The sequence below is a fragment of the Pseudophryne corroboree genome, chromosome 3, assembly GCF_028390025.1.
Source record: "Pseudophryne corroboree isolate aPseCor3 chromosome 3, aPseCor3.hap2, whole genome shotgun sequence".
Lineage (NCBI taxonomy): Eukaryota > Metazoa > Chordata > Amphibia > Anura > Myobatrachidae > Pseudophryne > Pseudophryne corroboree.
Genome location: NC_086446.1, coordinates 403,409,485 through 403,429,467, shown reverse-complemented (window position 1 = coordinate 403,429,467; position 19,983 = coordinate 403,409,485). Strand labels below are relative to the sequence as shown.

General features: G+C 44.4%; 1 protein-coding gene across 3 annotated transcripts in view; it reads left to right on the top strand.

Annotated features, from left to right (window-relative positions):
• The window catches only part of GSS (glutathione synthetase), a 103,391-nt gene that overhangs the window by 63,805 nt on the left and 19,603 nt on the right, over positions 1 to 19,983 (top strand). For all 3 annotated transcript variants that reach the window (XM_063960141.1, XM_063960139.1, XM_063960140.1), the window contains exons 7-9: positions 8,179 to 8,259; positions 9,211 to 9,288; positions 9,374 to 9,440. In XM_063960141.1, coding sequence (XP_063816211.1) covers positions 8,179 to 8,259; positions 9,211 to 9,288; positions 9,374 to 9,440 — 226 coding nt within the window. The remainder of the gene's footprint in view (positions 1 to 8,178; positions 8,260 to 9,210; positions 9,289 to 9,373; positions 9,441 to 19,983) is intronic.

Sequence of the window (19,983 nt, the reverse complement as noted above, 5' to 3'; positions counted from 1 at the left end):
GTGACCATGCTTGTTTCACTGGGAACCTGTCCCAAGCCTGCTAGTCTCTCTAACAACATATTCGTGTCCTTCAGATACGTAAAAGTGGCCTGTACACAAGGCTGCAAGAACGTGTCTAAGTACACCGCCACTGGTTCGCACAGAGACCCCCGGGCCGAGATGATAGGTCTCCCTGGTGGCCTCTGTGCGTCCTTGTGGACTTTCGGCAAAGTGTAAAATATTGGCACAACCGGGCATTTAGTAGTTAATTTGTCACAAATTACCTGTGTTATTAACCCCTCTTCCACCGCTCTTTTAAGAATAGTATCAAGCTTTTGTTTAAAAACCGGTGTGGGGTCACGGTCAAGTTGACAATATGTTTTGCTGTCACTAAGCAGCCTATCACATTCTGCCACATATAGTGTTGTGTCCTGAATGACGACTGAGCCCCCCTTATCGGCGGCCCTGATCACAATGTCAGTCCTCTGTTGCAGATTTTTCAATGCTTGCCGTTCATCTCTGGGTAGATTGTGTTTCACTGTTGGTGCTACAGTTCCCGTGATGCCATCCATTAGTCTGTGGAAGGTTTTCAAGGTCGCATTATTTGACTGTGGGTCAAATCTGGAGCGACTGCCCAGTTTGGAGATACGGCTAGGTAGTGTCGGTTCAGGATTTGCCGTCGGGTGTTTAAAGAAATGTTCCTTAATCTTTAAAGAACGTGCCAATTTGAATGATTCCACCTTCCAGTTGAATGGATTCATGTAGTTGGTAGGGATAAATGTGAGTCCTTTGCTGAGCAGTCTTTGTTCAGGGTCTTGAAGGGTGTATGAGGACAGATTAAAAATTAAGTGGCTTTGTTCTTGGGTGGTCTTCCCACTCTGCCTCCTCGTTTGGCCTCCCCGTCTTGTTTTGGTCTTCCCCGGGAGGAGGCCACTGCCCGGGTGTTGGCCCCTAAAGGGGTCACGGGTTTTCTAGCTTCATAACCTGTTGCTCCCCCTTCATCGTTATCACTGGCAGAGGTACTTGAGAAACGTACCCGTTGTGGTCGTCTCAGATTACCAGCTCCTCGGCCCCGTCCTCGGGTTTGGGTACTCTGCCCCAGCCAGGTGTATACTCGATGCTGGGCATAATCAGTAACAACCTTTTTGTGTTTCTCTTTCTTATATTTGACCAGGTTGTTTTTATATTCGTCAAGTTGGGCCTTTAATTTAGAGACCCAATCAATGGACTTGTCAGCAGTCATGGTGGTCAGATGTTCGGTTTCGAATGCGCTGATTTTTTCAGTTGTTACTTTTAGCTCCCTCGTGGACTCCTCTATGACCAGTAACATGAGGTCCATGGAGCATTTGTTGAGAATTGAAATCCAGCGCTTGCAGAAGGTGGTATTGTACCGGCCAATGGTTGGAATATTATGGACCCTGAAGCCACGGGGTATGTGTTTTGCCCTGTAGTAGTCGGACAAGGTGCGGCTATGGTAGAGGAAATCCAACTCTCTTTTCTTTAATTTAAACAGTTCACGATAGACCTCAGTACTAGATTCCGTATAATCATCAGACAGTGCCCTGTCTTTGTGTAGAATCTACTCAGCATCTATGTCCGAGAAGCTGAGCGTCTCGTAATTGTCACACTCTAATAAGAATGACGTGAAATCACCCTCACCTTCCGATGTCGCCATTCTGAGTTCTTAAGCCGGTCCCGGTGCTGCACCTGATTGTGAATGTGCTTCTCACCAACGTGTCGACACCGTGCAAGTCGGTGTTTAAAGTGGATAAAAACAAAGTGAACTTCCGAGGGAGGAGGTCTTGTTGGAGGGTGCCATGGGCTGGTTCAACGAGCTTATCTACCGCAGCAGGGCGTGAAACCAAATATTTTCAAAAAGCTTGCCCCGTCACTCCTCTAAAATAACTGGCTGTGGTGCCCTTCCTTGTGGACCAGTAGGCCCACCGGTATGCAGTCGAAAAGATTAGGTGGCACTCACAGACTTGTAATCAACGTGAAAACTCCGCCAGGAGATTTATTGTGCAAAACAAGTAACGTTTCGGGGACCTGTCCCCTTCCTCAGACAACCAAAACATAACACGTGCATTGTATAAATAGTGTATCATGACCCCACTTACCCCCTTCATCATGACTCCCAGCTGCGTGGACCACGGCTTGCCTCGGCGTCTCCCGACCCGCACTTCCGGTTTCGGCGTCACCGCCCAGCCGGAAGTGACGCAAGCGGGCTTCGCCGGTCACCATGGAGACGCACCGGGAGCCCTAGCAATACAAAAAACAAAACAAAACACGAATACTTGATTGCGGTCCATACATTATAACATTTGCACACTGCCCTGTAGACTAGGAGCCATTCTAGCTCCTTGCCACCCAGGTAGATATTTTAGAAGAAAAGAGTACCGGAGTTAAGATTTTGCAGCACCTGCTTTATTTGTCACCTTTTAATGTTATCAACACTTTTTTAACACCATTCTCGTTTTTAAATGTTTGTGTTTTAAGAAGTGATTTTACCTGTTATTTACTTTTCTGACACTCTAGCTCCGATTGAGCGCTGTTTCATTATGTGTCAGTTTCTCACCGCAATCAAGTATTCGTGTTTTGTTTTGTTTTTTGTATTGCTAGGGCTCCCGGTGCGTCTCCATGGTGACCGGCGAAGCCCGCTTGCGTCACTTCCGGCTGGGCGGTGACGCCGAAACCGGAAGTGCGGGTCGGGAGACGCCGAGGCAAGCCGTGGTCCACGCAGCTGGGAGTCATGATGAAGGGGGTAAGTGGGGTCATGATACACTATTTATACAATGCACGTGTTATGTTTTGGTTGTCTGAGGAAGGGGACACGTCCCCGAAACGTTACTTGTTTTGCACAATAAATCTCCTGGCGGAGTTTTCACGTTGATTACAAGTCTGTGAGTGCCACCTAATCTTTTCGACTGCATACCGGTGGGCCTACTGGTCCACAAGGAAGGGCACCACAGCCAGTTATTTTAGAGGAGTGACGGGGCAAGCTTTTTGAAAATATTTGGTTTCACGCCCTGCTGCGGTAGATAAGCTCGTTGAACCAGCCCATGGCACCCTCCAACAAGACCTCCTCCCTCGGAAGTTCACTTTGTTTTTATCCACTTTAAACACCGACTTGCACGGTGTCGACACGTTGGTGAGAAGCACATTCACAATCAGGTGCAGCACCGGGACCGGCTTAAGAACTCAGAATGGCGACATCGGAAGGTGAGGGTGATTTCACGTCATTCTTATTAGAGTGTGACAATTACGAGACGCTCAGCTTCTCGGACATAGATGCTGAGAAGATTCTACACAAAGACAGGGCACTGTCTGATGATTATACGGAATCTAGTACTGAGGTCTATCGTGAACTGTTTAAATTAAAGAAAAGAGAGTTGGATTTCCTCTACCATAGCCGCACCTTGTCCGACTACTACAGGGCAAAACACATACCCCGTGGCTTCAGGGTCCATAATATTCCAACCATTGGCCGGTACAATACCACCTTCTGCAAGCGCTGGATTTCAATTCTCAACAAATGCTCCATGGACCTCATGTTACTGGTCATAGAGGAGTCCACGAGGGAGCTAAAAGTAACAACTGAAAAAATCAGCGCATTCGAAACCGAACATCTGACCACCATGACTGCTGACAAGTCCATTGATTGGGTCTCTAAATTAAAGGCCCAACTTGACGAATATAAAAACAACCTGGTCAAATATAAGAAAGAGAAACACAAAAAGGTTGTTACTGATTATGCCCAGCATCGAGTATACACCTGGCTGGGGCAGAGTACCCAAACCCGAGGACGGGGCCGAGGAGCTGGTAATCTGAGACGACCACAACGGGTACGTTTCTCAAGTACCTCTGCCAGTGATAACGATGAAGGGGGAGCAACAGGTTATGAAGCTAGAAAACCCGTGACCCCTTTAGGGGCCAACACCCGGGCAGTGGCCTCCTCCCGGGGAAGACCAAAACAAGACGGGGAGGCCAAACGAGGAGGCAGAGTGGGAAGACCACCCAAGAACAAAGCCACTTAATTTTTAATCTGTCCTCATACACCCTTCAAGACCCTGAACAAAGACTGCTCAGCAAAGGACTCACATTTATCCCTACCAACTACATGAATCCATTCAACTGGAAGGTGGAATCATTCAAATTGGCACGTTCTTTAAAGATTAAGGAACATTTCTTTAAACACCCGACGGCAAATCCTGAACCGACACTACCTAGCCGTATCTCCAAACTGGGCAGTCGCTCCAGATTTGACCCACAGTCAAATAATGCGACCTTGAAAACCTTCCACAGACTAATGGATGGCATCACGGGAACTGTAGCACCAACAATGAAACACAATCTACCCAGAGATGAACGGCAAGCATTGAAAAATCTGCAACAGAGGACTGACATTGTGATCAGGGCCGCCGATAAGGGGGGCTCAGTCGTCATTCAGGACACAACACTATATGTGGCAGAATGTGATAGGCTGCTTAGTGACAGCAAAACATATTGTCAACTTGACCGTGACCCCACACCGGTTTTTAAACAAAAGCTTGATACTATTCTTAAAAGAGCGGTGGAAGAGGGGTTAATAACACAGGTAATTTGTGACAAATTAACTACTAAATGCCCGGTTGTGCCAATATTTTACACTTTGCCGAAAGTCCACAAGGACGCACAGAGGCCACCAGGGAGACCTATCATCTCGGCCCGGGGGTCTCTGTGCGAACCAGTGGCGGTGTACTTAGACACGTTCTTGCAGCCTTGTGTACAGGCCACTTTTACGTATCTGAAGGACACGAATATGTTGTTAGAGAGACTAGCAGGCTTGGGACAGGTTCCCAGTGAAACAAGCATGGTCACATTGGACGTGACCAGCCTCTATACATGTATCCCTCACGAGGAGGGGCTGGAGGCAGTTAGACGGCTGATCATGGGCAATAGCCTCTACTCGGGTCCTGATATTGATCTATTTATTGAATTACTGACTTTCACATTGACACATAATTTCTTTTTGTTCAATGGGAAGTTTTATAGGCAACTCCAGGGCTGCTCGATGGGGTCACCGGTGGCCCCAGCATTTGCTAATAGTTTCATGTGGGAGGTGGAACGGGACCTTTTTTTCATAGACACTAACATCTCAAGTAAAATCTCCCTGTATTTCCGCTACATCGATGACCTCCTGGTCTGGTGGAATGATGATATACAAAAACTCATCGACATTATTTTGAAACATAATGACACGAATAGTCCCATCAAATTAACTTGGACATCAAGTAAGACAGATGTCTGTTATCTTGATGTCCGGATTCAGCTTGTCGAGGGAAAGGTTGTGACATCCCTGTACAAAAAACCCACGGATCGGAATACAGTGCTCCAAGCCGAAAGCTCCCATCCCAAAGCGATGATCCGCAGTTTACCCTACTCACAACTCCTCAGAGTCTGCAGAAATAATACAGATCCTAACATACGTGAGATGCAGCTTGAGGAGATGATAACTAAATTTAGTGAGCGAGGTTATGCTAGAACTGAGCTTAAGAAAGCACGAGACAGGGCATTGACCAATTTTCAAAAACAGGCCAAACAGCGTAATAAAACCCTGCCCAGAGAAACCATTCCATGGGTAACGGAGTACAATGCCAACAGCCCGACCTTGGTTAAACAAGTTAGGAACATGTGGCGGATGGTTACTACGGACCCAGAGCTAAAATGCTTTCAAAAGAGTAAACTGTTGGCAAGTTTTTCCAGGGGCAAAAATCTGAAAGACTTGGTGGTCAAGACCGATATTACAGGTTTTGACGCCAAGAATGCACCCAGGCATTTTTTGAGCAAGAAAAATGGATGCTTTAAATGCCTGGGGTGCACGACGTGTTCATTTTTCTTAGTGGGAGAATCTTTTCCCCATCCACACACCGGCCAGAGACTGAAGATCGGGTGGCCACTCACTTGCACGTCCCGTTTTGTCATTTACATAATAGTGTGCCCATGTGGACTCTATTATGTGGGCAAAACGGAGTGCCAAGTAAAAGTCAGACTAACTCAACACAGGTCAGCCATACGGGCAGCCCTGGCTTCTGGGACTAGCGACCAACCGGTGGCAAGACACTTTGCCATAAAGCACCACCCACTGGCGAGTCTGAGATATAGGGCCATCGATCATGTTCCAGCTTCTCTAAGAGGTGGTGATAGAGGAAAGAAATTCCTGCAGTTGGAATCCAGGTGGATTTTCCGCCTGGATTGCTTAGCCCCCAAAGGGCTAAATGAGTCCCTTGGACTAATTAATTTTCTATGAATTAATCCATATCGTTGTGAGTCTAAAGCATGTGGCAATCAATTTTGGGGTAACTTTGGGGTAATAAGGATACCGACCCAAGAATCACTGTGGTGAAGGAGTAGGGCCATCTAGTGATAGATTCCATTTTTGTGGGGTAACCCTACTTAGGACCATACATTATAACATTTGCACACTGCCCTGTAGACTAGGAGCCATTCTAGCTCCTTGCCACCCAGGTAGATATTTTAGAAGAAAAGAGTACCGGAGTTAAGATTTTGCAGCACCTGCTTTATTTGTCACCTTTTAATGTTATCAACACTTTTTTAACACCATTCTCGTTTTTAAATGTTTGTGTTTTAAGAAGTGATTTTACCTGTTATTTACTTTTCTGACACTCTAGCTCCGATTGAGCGCTGTTTTATTATGTGTCCGTTTCTCACCGCAATCAAGTATTCGTGTTTTGTTTTGTTTTTTGTATTGCTAGGGCTCCCGGTGCGTCTCCATGGTGACCGGCGAAGCCCGCTTGCGTCACTTCCGGCTGGGCGGTGACGCCGAAACCGGAAGTGCAGGTCGGGAGACGCCGAGGCAAGCCGTGGTCCACGCAGCTGGGAGTCATGATGAAGGGGGTAAGTGGGGTCATGATACACTATTTATACAATGCACGTGTTATGTTTTGGTTGTCTGAGGAAGGGGACACGTCCCCGAAACGTTACTTGTTTTGCACAATAAATCTCCTGGCGGAGTTTTCACGTTGATTACAAGTCTGTGAGTGCCACCTAATCTTTTCGACTATATATATATATATATATATATATATATATATATATATATATATATATAATCATTTTTTGCAAATTGCATATTATTGAACGTAACAGCATTTCATATGTATCTGCCTTTAAAGTACCACCACTTGCTCACTATTAGCATCATCATGCTCCTATATTCAGAAATGTGCATCACTGATTACACACTAATGAAAAAAATATATTTGTCTGGCAGTCACACCACAGATTTCTCAATCTCCATAACTGGATGGATCAGAGATGACGAGTTTTTGCATTACTGTGTTGTGTTACAGAGCTTTTGAGCTTAATCAACTGACGTAGGGAAAGATTTTGCCATACAAGAGTTGCAGGACCTGTACTGCCTATCAAATCAGCGTGTGGAAAGTTAACATGTTATAGTGATATGTGACCTGATATGTGCAGGAAACCAATGCAACAAAGCAATGAGAAAGGCAAGTCAGATGCTTGGTTGCATTGGGAGAGGAATCAGTAGCAGGAAAAAAGAAGTGATAATGCCACTGTATAGGTCATTGGTAAGGCCCCATCTGGAATACTGTGTCCAGTTCTGGAGACCCTATCTCCAGAAGGATATAAATACATTAGAGAGTGTACAAAGAAGGGCAACTAAAATGGTGCATGGCCTACATCACAAAACTTACCCGGAAAGGCTAAAAGATCTTAACATGTATAGTTTGGAGGAGAGAAGGGAAAGGGGAGACATGATAGAAACTTTCAAATATATAAAGGGTCTTAACAAAGTTCAGGAGGGAAACATTCTTCAAAGGAAAAGAAGTATTAGAACTCGAGGGCATACATTGAGACTGGAGGGGGGGAGGTTCAGGGGAAATTTAAGGAAAAATTACTTCACAGAAAGGGTAGTGGATAAGTGGAATAGCCTCCCATCAGAGGTGGTAGAGGCTAAGACTGTAGGGCAATTTAAACATGCTTGGGACAGGCATATGAATATCCTTACAAAGAATCAAGGTTAAAAAAGGGTTGAGATTGCCTAAAGGATAAAATAAAAAAGGGGCAGACTAGATGGGCCAAGTGGTTCTTATCTGCCGTCAAATTCTATGTTTCTATGTTTCTATGACCTATAGGGGGAACAACAATACCATGTCACATAGTTCTTTTTCTCCTCAGAGCTGTTGTCATGTTCCTGGTTGAAAATGTCCAGAGGAATATTTTTGATCACCGTTACATTGAGAATGAGCTGTGGAACAGGTAATGCTTTAGCTGGTTTACTCTCCTGTTTCCTTTGTAATCATGTAAGAACTATAACGATCCATCTTGATTATCTTAGCCTATAGTAATTACAGTACACCTTGGTACACTGTGGCCCTGATAATGGCTTCCGTACTTGGTGTAGATAAATATTTGCTTTACATAGTCCCTACATATGCAATAGAGAAATGATCCAGTTGGATAAGGGCTATTGAGGGAAAAGACCTAGACATCTAGAAAGATGTTTGAACTATAGACGCAATAAACCAGCCAATTCAGTAAGCCAAAACCAAATCTTCTGTCTCGCTAAAGTATTTGTGTATAGAAACAGCCAATGAGTCCATTTGATGAGATGTGGGCTGTATGACAGGGCGTGGCTTGTCAGATTGATTCAGAGTGAGGAGTTTTTTATGCACACTGATACATATCCACCAATCCCTTACCTGGTTGGCAGGAGAAACAGGTGTATGGTGGGTTGTACAAGGCTTCTTGTAATGAAAGCTTTGCTTGGCATGCTCCCAGTTAGGTGTCTCTGGCCCATCTCAGGTTTACTTCCCATGTCAGCTGCTAGTCTCATCATTCAATTAGAAGACATACAGTACTACATTCATACAATACAGGTTATGTGACAGTCTGTTCTGTGCGATGTCCTTCCCGATATCGGATCTACTGATAGGGGGAACGGCCATTTATCAAAGCTTCAAGAGAGAGAAAGTACCTACAAATGACCACTTGTCATTTTTCAAACACGGCCTGTAAATTGACAGCTACAAGCTGATTGGTTGGTACTTTATCTCTATCCAAGATTCTGGTGTTTTTGTTTTAACATTTAAAAGCCCATAGTAAACACATGTGTCCTATGTTTTAATGTTTCAGCAATACAAGATACATTATAAATATTTCTGATAGCCTCCTTTTGTATGTGTGAGTGTTGTGTTTTTTGTCTTGTAGAAATATCAAAGTGATCAGGAGGCGTCTTACAGATGTCAAAGAGAGGGGCTCCTTGGATGAAAGAAAACATCTATATGTGTTAGTATTTATAGTCTGATGTTTCAGTGCTTGCACAATTTGCACTTTACATTTCTTCAATGCTTACATGATGTGGTTTGTTTAGGGATGGATATGAGGTTGCAGTAGCATACTTCAGGACTGGGTACATGCCTCAAGATTACAATGAACAGGTTTGTATTACCCTCTAATAAATATGTATGTTCATGGAGGATTCGGTGATTGAATGTATATGTTTAAAATGTGCCTATTGCCTCATGATGGCCTAAGAAACTCATCCAGTCAGGTAAAAGAATGAGATGTAGGAGATGTTCTAGAGCAGTACCACGGGGCCCCACAGCGCACACGCTGCACCCATTTCTTTAATACTCACCTCTCCGGAGTTTCCCGACTGCAGCAGCAAGCGCAAAAATCGTCACAGGGAAGATGGTGCGGTGGCCTTTTTTTCCTGGTGTTTTGTGCATGTGCACAAGAGAAACTGCCGGTGAAATGGCTGCCGCGCCATTTTCCCGGATATCTGTGCATGCATGAGTCTTAGCCCCTACTGCTACTACTCAGGCTTGGATGGAGGAGGCTGCACACAGGCCTCCTCCTCTCTTAAAACACCCCTGAGCACTGCCCACTGGCATCCCATTTACATTATTTCTACCCACAAAGCAAAACATCTGTAATGAATATAATTGCTGCTTAAATAAAAGGTTTAGGTGTGCAGTGTATATGTATATGTATAAATGTGTGTGTGTGTATATGTATATATGTGTGTGTATATATATATATATGTGTGTGTGTGTGTGTGTGTGTGTGTGTGTATATATATACATATATATATATATATATATATATGTGTGTGTGTGTATATGTATGTATATATATATATATATATATATATTATATATAACCAACGGATGCGGCACTCCATGCGACGAAATGATCAGAACACTTACAGTTGAAGTAGTGACAACGTTTCAATGCAGTTTAATTGTGCATTTTCATCAGGGCAATGACCTGATGAAAATGCACAATTAAACTGCATTGAAACGTTGTCACTACTTCAACTGTAAGTGTTCTGATCATTTAGTCGCATGGAGTGCCGCACCCGTTGTTGGTTGTATCTGTGGAGGCACCCAGCGCTATTGTATCTATCATTGGGAGAGCCGGACCCGCAAGTTGTTTATGTTTATTTATTTATTTATATATATATATACATACATACATATACACACCATGCCGACCTAAGTGTGGTCGACCCTATGATCCACAGTCAAATTTAAATAAATAAATATATATATATATATATATATACATACACAATGTTCAGACCGGCACTCCGATGAGCATAATAAACAGCTGGTGCCCTCACATATACCTCCGTATATACATACAATCGCTGCTGGTGCGGCACTCTGCTCAAGAAGAAATTCCAGTAGACTGGCGTGTATAACAACGTTTCAGTGCTCCTTTTTATTGCACTATCATCAGGTTAAAAGAAAAATAACAATTACATACCTTTTATATGATCAACACCCATGTGAGACGCCGGTTCGGAAAACCCGCCCAGGGTCCCGTTCCGGAAACAGTAACGTGTGACGTCAGCGCGTTTGCGCTCACAAACCATCACCATGACAACACATAAACAAAAAATGAACGGACCTGCATCAGAAAGGAGTTTCATATTACTTTAGAAAAATGCTGCGAATATACATTCATATATAAAATAGAAATAACTTTACATCAGAAAAAATATTTTTTATGACTCTGAATACAATTATATGCTCAATAGGGAAGCCCTGTTATGTAAACAAAGTAATCCTTCTACATCCAAAATAATCCCAATGGTGAATCAATTTAACACTCAGTCAATTAAAGTTAATAAAGCAGTTAAAAAGCATTGGAACATTTTAGAGACTGATAAGAATCTGCCTTTTCAAAATGTCCATTTAATGCCCTGTTATAGTAGGGGCCGCAACTTAAGAGACATACTTGTAAAATCTGACATCGGTAATTATTCTGTAGAATCCACTTCACATTTTTTATCTAAAAAGAAAAATGGATGTTTTAAATGTGGTTGTACCACATGTTCTTTTTTGATTGCTGGAGATATATTTTTCCATCCTCACACCGGTAAAAAGTTTTATATTAAACATCACCTTACATGCAATTCAACCTACGTAATTTACCAAATTATTTGTCCTTGCGGCTTATCATATATAGGCAAAACGCAATGTAGATTTAAAGATCGCATGTCAATGCATCGCTCATCCATTAGAGCTACTTTATTATCTGACAAAAAATCCGAACACCCTGTGGCCCGTCACTTTTCAGATCTCAGATACAGTATTTCAAGTCTGAGATATAGAATGATTGATTTTGTACAGAAACCCATTAGAGGAGGTGACCGCAATAGATTATTACTTCAGAGAGAGACACAGTGGATACATCGGCTGGATGTATTATCACCTCGCGGCCTTAATGAATACATAAGCTTCGCTTGTTTCAACTAGTCAGTCTTTATTTATAATTTGTTTTTGAGCATATAATTGTATTTAGAGTCATAAAAAATATTTTTTCTGATGTAAAGTTATTTCTATTTTATATATGAATGTATATTCGCAGCATTTTTCTAAAGTAATATGAAACTCCTTTCTGATGCAGGTCCGTTCATTTTTTGTTTATGTGTTGTCATGGTGATGGTTTGTGAGCGCAAACGCGCTGACGTCACACGTTACTGTTTCCGGAACGGGACCCTGGGCGGGTTTTCCGAACCGGCGTCTCACATGGGTGTTGATCATATAAAAGGTATGTAATTGTTATTTTTCTTTTAACCTGATGATAGTGCAATAAAAAGGAGCACTGAAACGTTGTTATACACGCCAGTCTACTGGAATTTCTTCTTGAGCAGAGTGCCGCACCAGCAGCGATTGTGTATGTGTGTGTATATATATATATATATATATATATATATATATATATATATATATATAATCATGCAGGTGGCTTGTGATGGTAAAAGACAACGCTCTGCTCCCATAAAACAAACACAGGCGGCACTCCACAGACTTCATGAGAGTACGACGTTTCAACACCACGCAGGGTGTTTTTTTTCAAGGACACATGGTGAAGCAAAACACTTTGAAAAAAACACCCTGCGTGGTGTTGAAACGTCGGACTCTCATCCTGTTTTCACATTTATAAACATCACCATTCTTTGAAGTCCGTGGAGTGCCGCCTGTGTTTGTTTTATGGGAGCAGAGCGTTGTCTCTTACCATCACAAACCACCTGCATGCTATACCTTTAAGGAGGGCACCCCGGCCATATGTTTTTTTATGAGTGCCCACTGTAACACACGTGTGTGTGTGTGTGTGTGTGTGTGTGTGTGTGTGTGTGTGTGTGTATAGATATATATAGATATAGATATATATAGATATATATATATATATATATAGAGATATATATATATATATATATATATATATATATATATATAGAGATATATAGAGATATAGAGAGATATAGAGAGATATAGAGAGATATAGAGAGATATAGAGAGATATAGAGAGATATAGAGAGATATAGAGAGATATAGAGAGATATAGAGAGATAGATATATATATATATATATATACACACACACATATACAGCGGGTTGGTGCGGCACTCCAAGCGACTGTCACAAATAGGCAAAAGGGTCCTCGGTATGGACAACGTTTCAAAGCAATTTAATATAGCTTTTCTCTCTCGTCCTAGTGGATGCTGGGGTTCCTGAAAGGACCATGGGGAATAGCGGCTCCGCAGGAGACAGGGCACAAAAAGTAAAGCTTTTTCCGATCAGGTGGTGTGCACTGGCTCCTCCCCCTATGACCCTCCTCCAGACTCCAGTTAGATTTTTGTGCCCGGCCGAGAAGGGTGCAATCTAGGTGGCTCTCCTAAAGAGCTGCTTAGAAAAAGTTTAGCTAGGTTTTTTATTTTACAGTGATTCCTGCTGGCAACAGGATCACTGCAGCGAGGGACTGAGGGGAGAAGGAGTCAACTCACCTGCGTGCAGGATGGATTGGCTTCTTGGCTACTGGACATCAAGCTCCAGAGGGACGATCACAGGTACAGCCTGGATGGTCACCGGAGCCGCGCCGCCGGCCCCCTTGCAGATGCTGAAGTCAGAAGAGGTCCAGAATCGGCGGCTGAAGACTCCTGCAGTCTTCTAAAGGTAGCGCACAGCACTGCAGCTGTGCGCCATTTTCCTCTCAGCACACTTCACACGGCAGTCACTGAGGGTGCAGGGCGCTGGGAGGGGGGCGCCCTGGGAGGCAAATGAGTACCTATAAAGGCTAAAAATACCTCACATATAGCCCTAGAGGCTATATGGAGATATTTAACCCCTGCCTAATTTTTCTAAATAGCGGGAGACGAGCCCGCCGGAAAAGGGGCGGGGCCTATCCTCAGCACACGGCGCCATTTCCTCTCACAGCTCCGCTGGTCAGGACGGCTCCCAAGTCTCTCCCCTGCACTGCACTACAGAAACAGGGTAAAACAGAGAGGGGGGGGCACATTTATGGCGATATTTTGATATAACAAAGCAGCTATAAGGGAGCACTTATTATAAGGCTATCCCTGATATATATATAGCGCTTTTGGTGTGTGCTGGCAAACTCTCCCTCTGTCTCCCCAAAGGGCTAGTGGGTCCTGTCTTCATTAGGAGCATTCCCTGTGTGTCTGCTGTGTGTCGGTACGTGTGTGTCGACATGTATGAGGACGATATTGGTGTGGAGGCGGAGCAATTGCCAAATATGAGGATGTCACCCCCTAGGGAGTCGACACCAGAATGGATGCCTTTATTTATGGAACTACGGGATAGTGTCAACACGCTAAAGCAGTCCTTTGACGACATGAGACGGCCGGACAATCAATTAGTGCCTGTCCAGGCGACTCAAACACCGTCAGGGGCTGTGAAACGCCCTTTGCCTCAGTCGGTCGACACAGACCCAGACACAGGCGATGACTCCAGTGGTGACGGTGACGAATCAACCGTATTTTCCAGTAGGGCCACACGTTATATGATTTTGGCAATGAAGGAGGCGTTACATTTAGCTGATACTACAGGTACCACTAAACAGGGTATTATGTGGGGTATGAAAAAACTACCTATAGTTTTTCCTGAATCAGAAGAACTAAATGACGTGTGTAATGAAGCGTGGGTTGCCCCTGATAAAAAGCTGATAATTTCAAAGAAATTATTGGCATTATACCCTTTCCCGCCAGAGGTTAGGGAGCGCTGGGAAACACCTCCTAGGGTGGACAAGGCGCTAACACGCTTATCTAAACAAGTGGCGTTACCCTCTCCTGAGACGGCCGCACTTAAAGATCCATCAGATAGGAGGATGGAAAATATCCAAAAAAGTATATACACACATGCAGGTGTTATACTACGACCAGCTGTAGCGACTGCCTGGATGGGCAGTGCGGGGGTAGTTTGGTCAGAGTCCCTGATTGAAAATATTGATACCCTGGACAGGGACAATATTTTACTGTCGTTAGAACAAATAAAGGATGCATTTCTTTATATGCGTGATGCACAGAGGGATATATGCACACTGGCATCACGGGTAAGTGCTATGTCCATTTCGGCCAGAAGAGCTTTATGGACGCGACAGTGGACAGGCGATGCGGATTCAAAACGGCATATGGAAGTTTTGCCGTATAAAGGGGAGGAGTTATTTGGAGTCGGTCTATCAGATTTGGTGGCCACGGCTACAGCCGGGAAATCCACCTTTCTACCTCAAGTCACTCCCCAGCAGAAAAAGGCACCGACTTTTCAACCGCAGCCCTTTCGTTCCTTTAAAAATAAGAGAGCAAAGGGCTATTCATATCTGCCACGAGGCAAAGGTCGAGGGAAGAGACAGCAACACGCAGCTCCTTCCCAGGATCAGAAGCCCTCCCCAGCTTCTACAAAAGCCTCAGCATGACGCTGGGGCTTCTCAAGCGGACTCTGGGACGGTGGGGGGTCGTCTCAAAAATTACAGCGCGCAGTGGGCTCACTCGCAAGTAGATCCCTGGATCCTGCAGATAATATCTCAGGGATACAGGTTGGAATTAGAGACAGATCCACCTCGCCGTTTCCTGAAGTCTGCTTTACCAACGTCCCCCTCCGAAAGGGAGACGGTGTTGGAAGCCATTCACAAGCTGTACTCTCAGCAGGTGATAGTCAAGGTACCTCTTCTGCAACAAGGGAAGGGGTATTATTCCACTCTTTTTGTGGTACCGAAGCCGGATGGCTCGGTAAGGCCTATTCTAAATCTGAAGTCCTTGAACCTGTACATAAAGAAGTTCAAGTTCAAAATGGAGTCACTCAGAGCAGTGATAGCGAACCTGGAAGAGGGGGACTTTATGGTATCCTTGGACATCAAGGATGCGTATCTCCACGTTCCAATTTACCCCTCACACCAGGGGTACCTCAGGTTCGTTGTACAAAACTGTCACTATCAGTTTCAGACGCTGCCGTTCGGATTGTCCACGGCACCTCGGATCTTTACAAAGGTAATGGCCGAGATGATGATTCTTCTTCGAAGAAAAGGCGTATTAATTATCCCATACTTGGACGATCTCCTAATAAGGGCGAGGTCCAGAGAACAGCTAGAGATGGGATTAGCACTGTCTCAAGAAGTGCTAAAACAGCACGGGTGGATTCTGAATATTCCAAAATCCCAGTTAATGCCGACAACTCGTCTGCTGTTCCTAGGGATGATTCTGGACACGGTTCAGAAAAAGGTTTTTCTCCCGGAGGAAAAAGCCAAGGAGTTATCCGAGCTTGTCAGGAACCTCCTAAAACCAGGAAAGGTGTCGGTACATCAATGCACAAGAGTCCTGGGAAAAATGGTGGCTTCTTACGAAGCGATTCCATTCGGCAGATTCCACGCAAGAATTTTCCAAAGGGATCTGTTGGACAAATGGTCAGGGTCGCATCTTCAGATGCACCTGCGGATAACCCTGTCTCCAAGGACAAGGGTGTCTCTTCTGTGGTGGTTGCAGAGTGCTCATCTATTGGAGGGCCGCAGATTCGGCATACAGGATTGGATCCTGGTGACCACGGACGCCAGCCTGAGAGGCTGGGGAGCAGTCACACAAGGAAGAAACTTCCAGGGAGTATGGACGAGCCTGGAAACGTCTCTTCACATAAACATTCTGGAACTAAGAGCAATATACAATGCTCTAAGCCAGGCAGAACCTCTGCTTCAGGGAAAACCGGTGTTGATCCAGTCGGACAACATCACGGCAGTCGCCCATGTGAACAGACAGGGCGGCACAAGAAGCAGGAGTGCAATGGCAGAAGCTGCAAGGATTCTTCGCTGGGCAGAGAATCATGTGATAGCACTGTCAGCAGTGTTCATCCCGGGAGTGGACAACTGGGAAGCAGACTTCCTCAGCAGACACGATCTTCACCCGGGAGAGTGGGGACTTCATCCAGAAGTCTTCCACATGCTGGTAACCCGTTGGGAAAGACCAATGGTGGACATGATGGCGTCTCGCCTCAACAAAAAACTGGACAGGTATTGCGCCAGGTCAAGAGATCCGCAGGCAATAGCTGTGGACGCGCTGGTAACGCCTTGGGTGTACCAGTCGGTGTATGCGTTTCCTCCTCTGCCTCTCATACCAAAAGTATTGAGAATTATACGGCAAAGAGGCGTAAGAACGATACTAGTGGTTCCGGATTGGCCAAGAAGGACTTGGTACCCGGAACTTCAAGAGATGATCACGGAAGATCCGTGGCCTCTACCTCTAAGGAGGGACTTGCTTCAGCAGGGTCCCTGTCTGTTTCAAGACTTACCGCGGCTGCGTTTGACGGCATGGCGGTTGAACGCCGGATCCTAAAGGAAAAAGGCATGCCGGAAGAAGTCATTCCTACTTTGATTAAAGCAAGGAAGGAAGTAACCGTGCAACATTATCACCGAATTTGGCGAAAATATGTTGCGTGGTGCGAAGATCGGAGTGCTCAGACGGAGGAATTTCAACTGGGTCGATTCCTACATTTCCTGCAATCAGGATTGTCAATGGGTCTCAAATTGGGATCTATTAAGGTTCAAATTTCGGCCCTGTCGATTTTCTTTCAAAAAGAATTGGCTTCAGTCCCTGAAGTCCAGACCTTTGTTAAGGGAGTGCTGCATATACAGCCTCCTGTGGTGCCTCCAGTGGCACCGTGGGATCTCAATGTGGTTTTGGACTTCCTAAAATCTCATTGGTTTGAACCACTAAAAAAAGGTGGATTTGAAATATCTCACATGGAAAGTGACCATGCTTCTAGCCCTGGCTTCTGCCAGGAGAGTGTCAGAATTGGCAGCTTTATCTTACAAAAGCCCATATCTGATTTTCCATTCGGACAGGGCAGAACTGCGGACTCGTCCGCATTTTCTCCCTAAGGTGGTGTCAGCATTTCATCTGAACCAGCCTATTGTAGTGCCTGCGGCTACAAGTGACTTGGAGGACTCCAAGTTACTGGACGTTGTCAGAGCATTAAAAATATATATTGCAAGGACAGCTGGAGTCAGAAAATCTGACTCGTTGTTTATATTGTATGCACCCAACAAGATGGGTGCTCCTGCGTCTAAGCAGACGATTGCTCGTTGGATCTGTAGCACAATCCAACTTGCACATTCTGTGGCAGGCCTGCCACAGCCTAAATCTGTAAAGGCCCACTCCACAAGGAAGGTGGGCTCATCTTGGGCGGCTGCCCGAGGGGTCTCGGCATTACAACTTTGCCGAGCAGCTACGTGGTCAGGGGAGAACACGTTTGTAAAATTTTACAAATTTGATACTCTGGCTAAGGAGGACCTGGAGTTCTCTCATTCGGTGCTGCAGAGTCATCCGCACTCTCCCGCCCGTTTGGGAGCTTTGGTATAATCCCCATGGTCCTTTCAGGAACCCCAGCATCCACTAGGACGAGAGAGAAAATAAGAATTTACTTACCGATAAATCTATTTCTCGGAGTCCGTAGTGGATGCTGGGCGCCCATCCCAAGTGCGGATTATCTGCATAAATTGTACATAGTTATTGTTAACTACTTCGGGTTATTGTTGAAGGAAGCCATCTTTCAGAGGCTCCGCTGTTATCATACTGTTAACTGGGTTTAGATCACAAGTTGTACGGTGTGATTGGTGTGGCTGGTATGAGTCTTACCCGGGATTCAAAATCCTCCCTTATTGTGTACGCTCGTCCGGGCACAGTACCTAACTGGAGTCTGGAGGAGGGTCATAGGGGGAGGAGCCAGTGCACACCACCTGATCGGAAAAAGCTTTACTTTTTGTGCCCTGTCTCCTGCGGAGCCGCTATTCCCCATGGTCCTTTCAGGAACCCCAGCATCCACTACGGACTCCGAGAAATAGATTTATCGGTAAGTAAAATCTTATTTTTCATCAGGTCATCAGGTTGATGACCTGATGAAAAAGCTATATTAAATTGCTTTGAAACGTTGTCCATACCGAGGACCCTTTTGCCTATTTGTGACAGTCGCTTGGAGTGCCGCACCAACCCGCTGTATGTATTCATTCCATGTGAGGGCACCCAGCGCTTTTTGATCTTAATGGGAGAGCCGAACCTGCCTGCTGTATGTATGTATGTATGTATGTATGTATGTATGTATGTATGTATGTATGTATGTATGTATGTATGTATGTATGTTTCTCATACCAGACGGTGGTTCCTCAGATAAATGAAAGGCAGGACACGCTGCTGTAAATTCAATCAACGTTTCAAAGCCACTTTATTGCCTCATCATCAGGATAAAGAATACAATCCTCATGACATATAAAGCAATGTTACATGGCAAGCGTATGTAGTAGTAGTAGATAGAAAAGATAATCAGTTGCCTACAATGGCACTTTGAATAAACATTAACAACACTTCCCTCTTGAGTTCTTTGAAGGGTTTTTTCCTCTTCATTATCAATGATTGGAGATGTACATATACATAAAATAAAGAAAACACAAAAATTCCTTGTGTAATACAGTTACTGTAAACTATTCCCAGTGTTTAGATTTTGTAACGCGTATTACATATTAAACACCCCGTATAGGTATATAGCAATTTTACGGGGATGCACCCTTCACAAGGCACTCACAGGTTTCAAGAGAAAAAAAGGCACATCACAATCACCAGCACCATATGTGTAGGTTATGGGGCATGCCTCCTCAGCAAAGCACTCGGTAGATAAAGCAGGAACATCAGGTGAGTCTTTCATCCCATATGTGGTAATAGCACTGGCCAAACGTTCTGACTCCTTATTTACAGCATGGAAGGCCTGCAAGCCACTTTTAAGACAAAATGTTTAAAACAAATTTTAATCTGAACATGCTGGTTGCTGCAGATGCCATCTGTATCTGCGGAATTTCTGTAGATGCAATATTCCAATTGATATAAAACAATCATTAGTTCATTTTAGCAATATCCCTCGTGTATATTTCAGTCCCTATCCTTTGTCTCGCTGTGTCACTTGTGTAGCACACTTATTGCCAACTTATTATCTTCCTATCCTTTTTTTTTTTTTTTTACTTTTTTACTTTTTTGTCTCCTTTTGCTATAGATGCTTTTGTATAAATGTATGTGCACGTTCTGAAATATAGATACAATGTTTGCATTGCTTATGCTATTAATAAAAATGTAACCGTATGGTAAATAGTCGTAGATGTTCCATACAGCTGAAAGAAGACATTGGTGCTAATGGAGTTATTTGA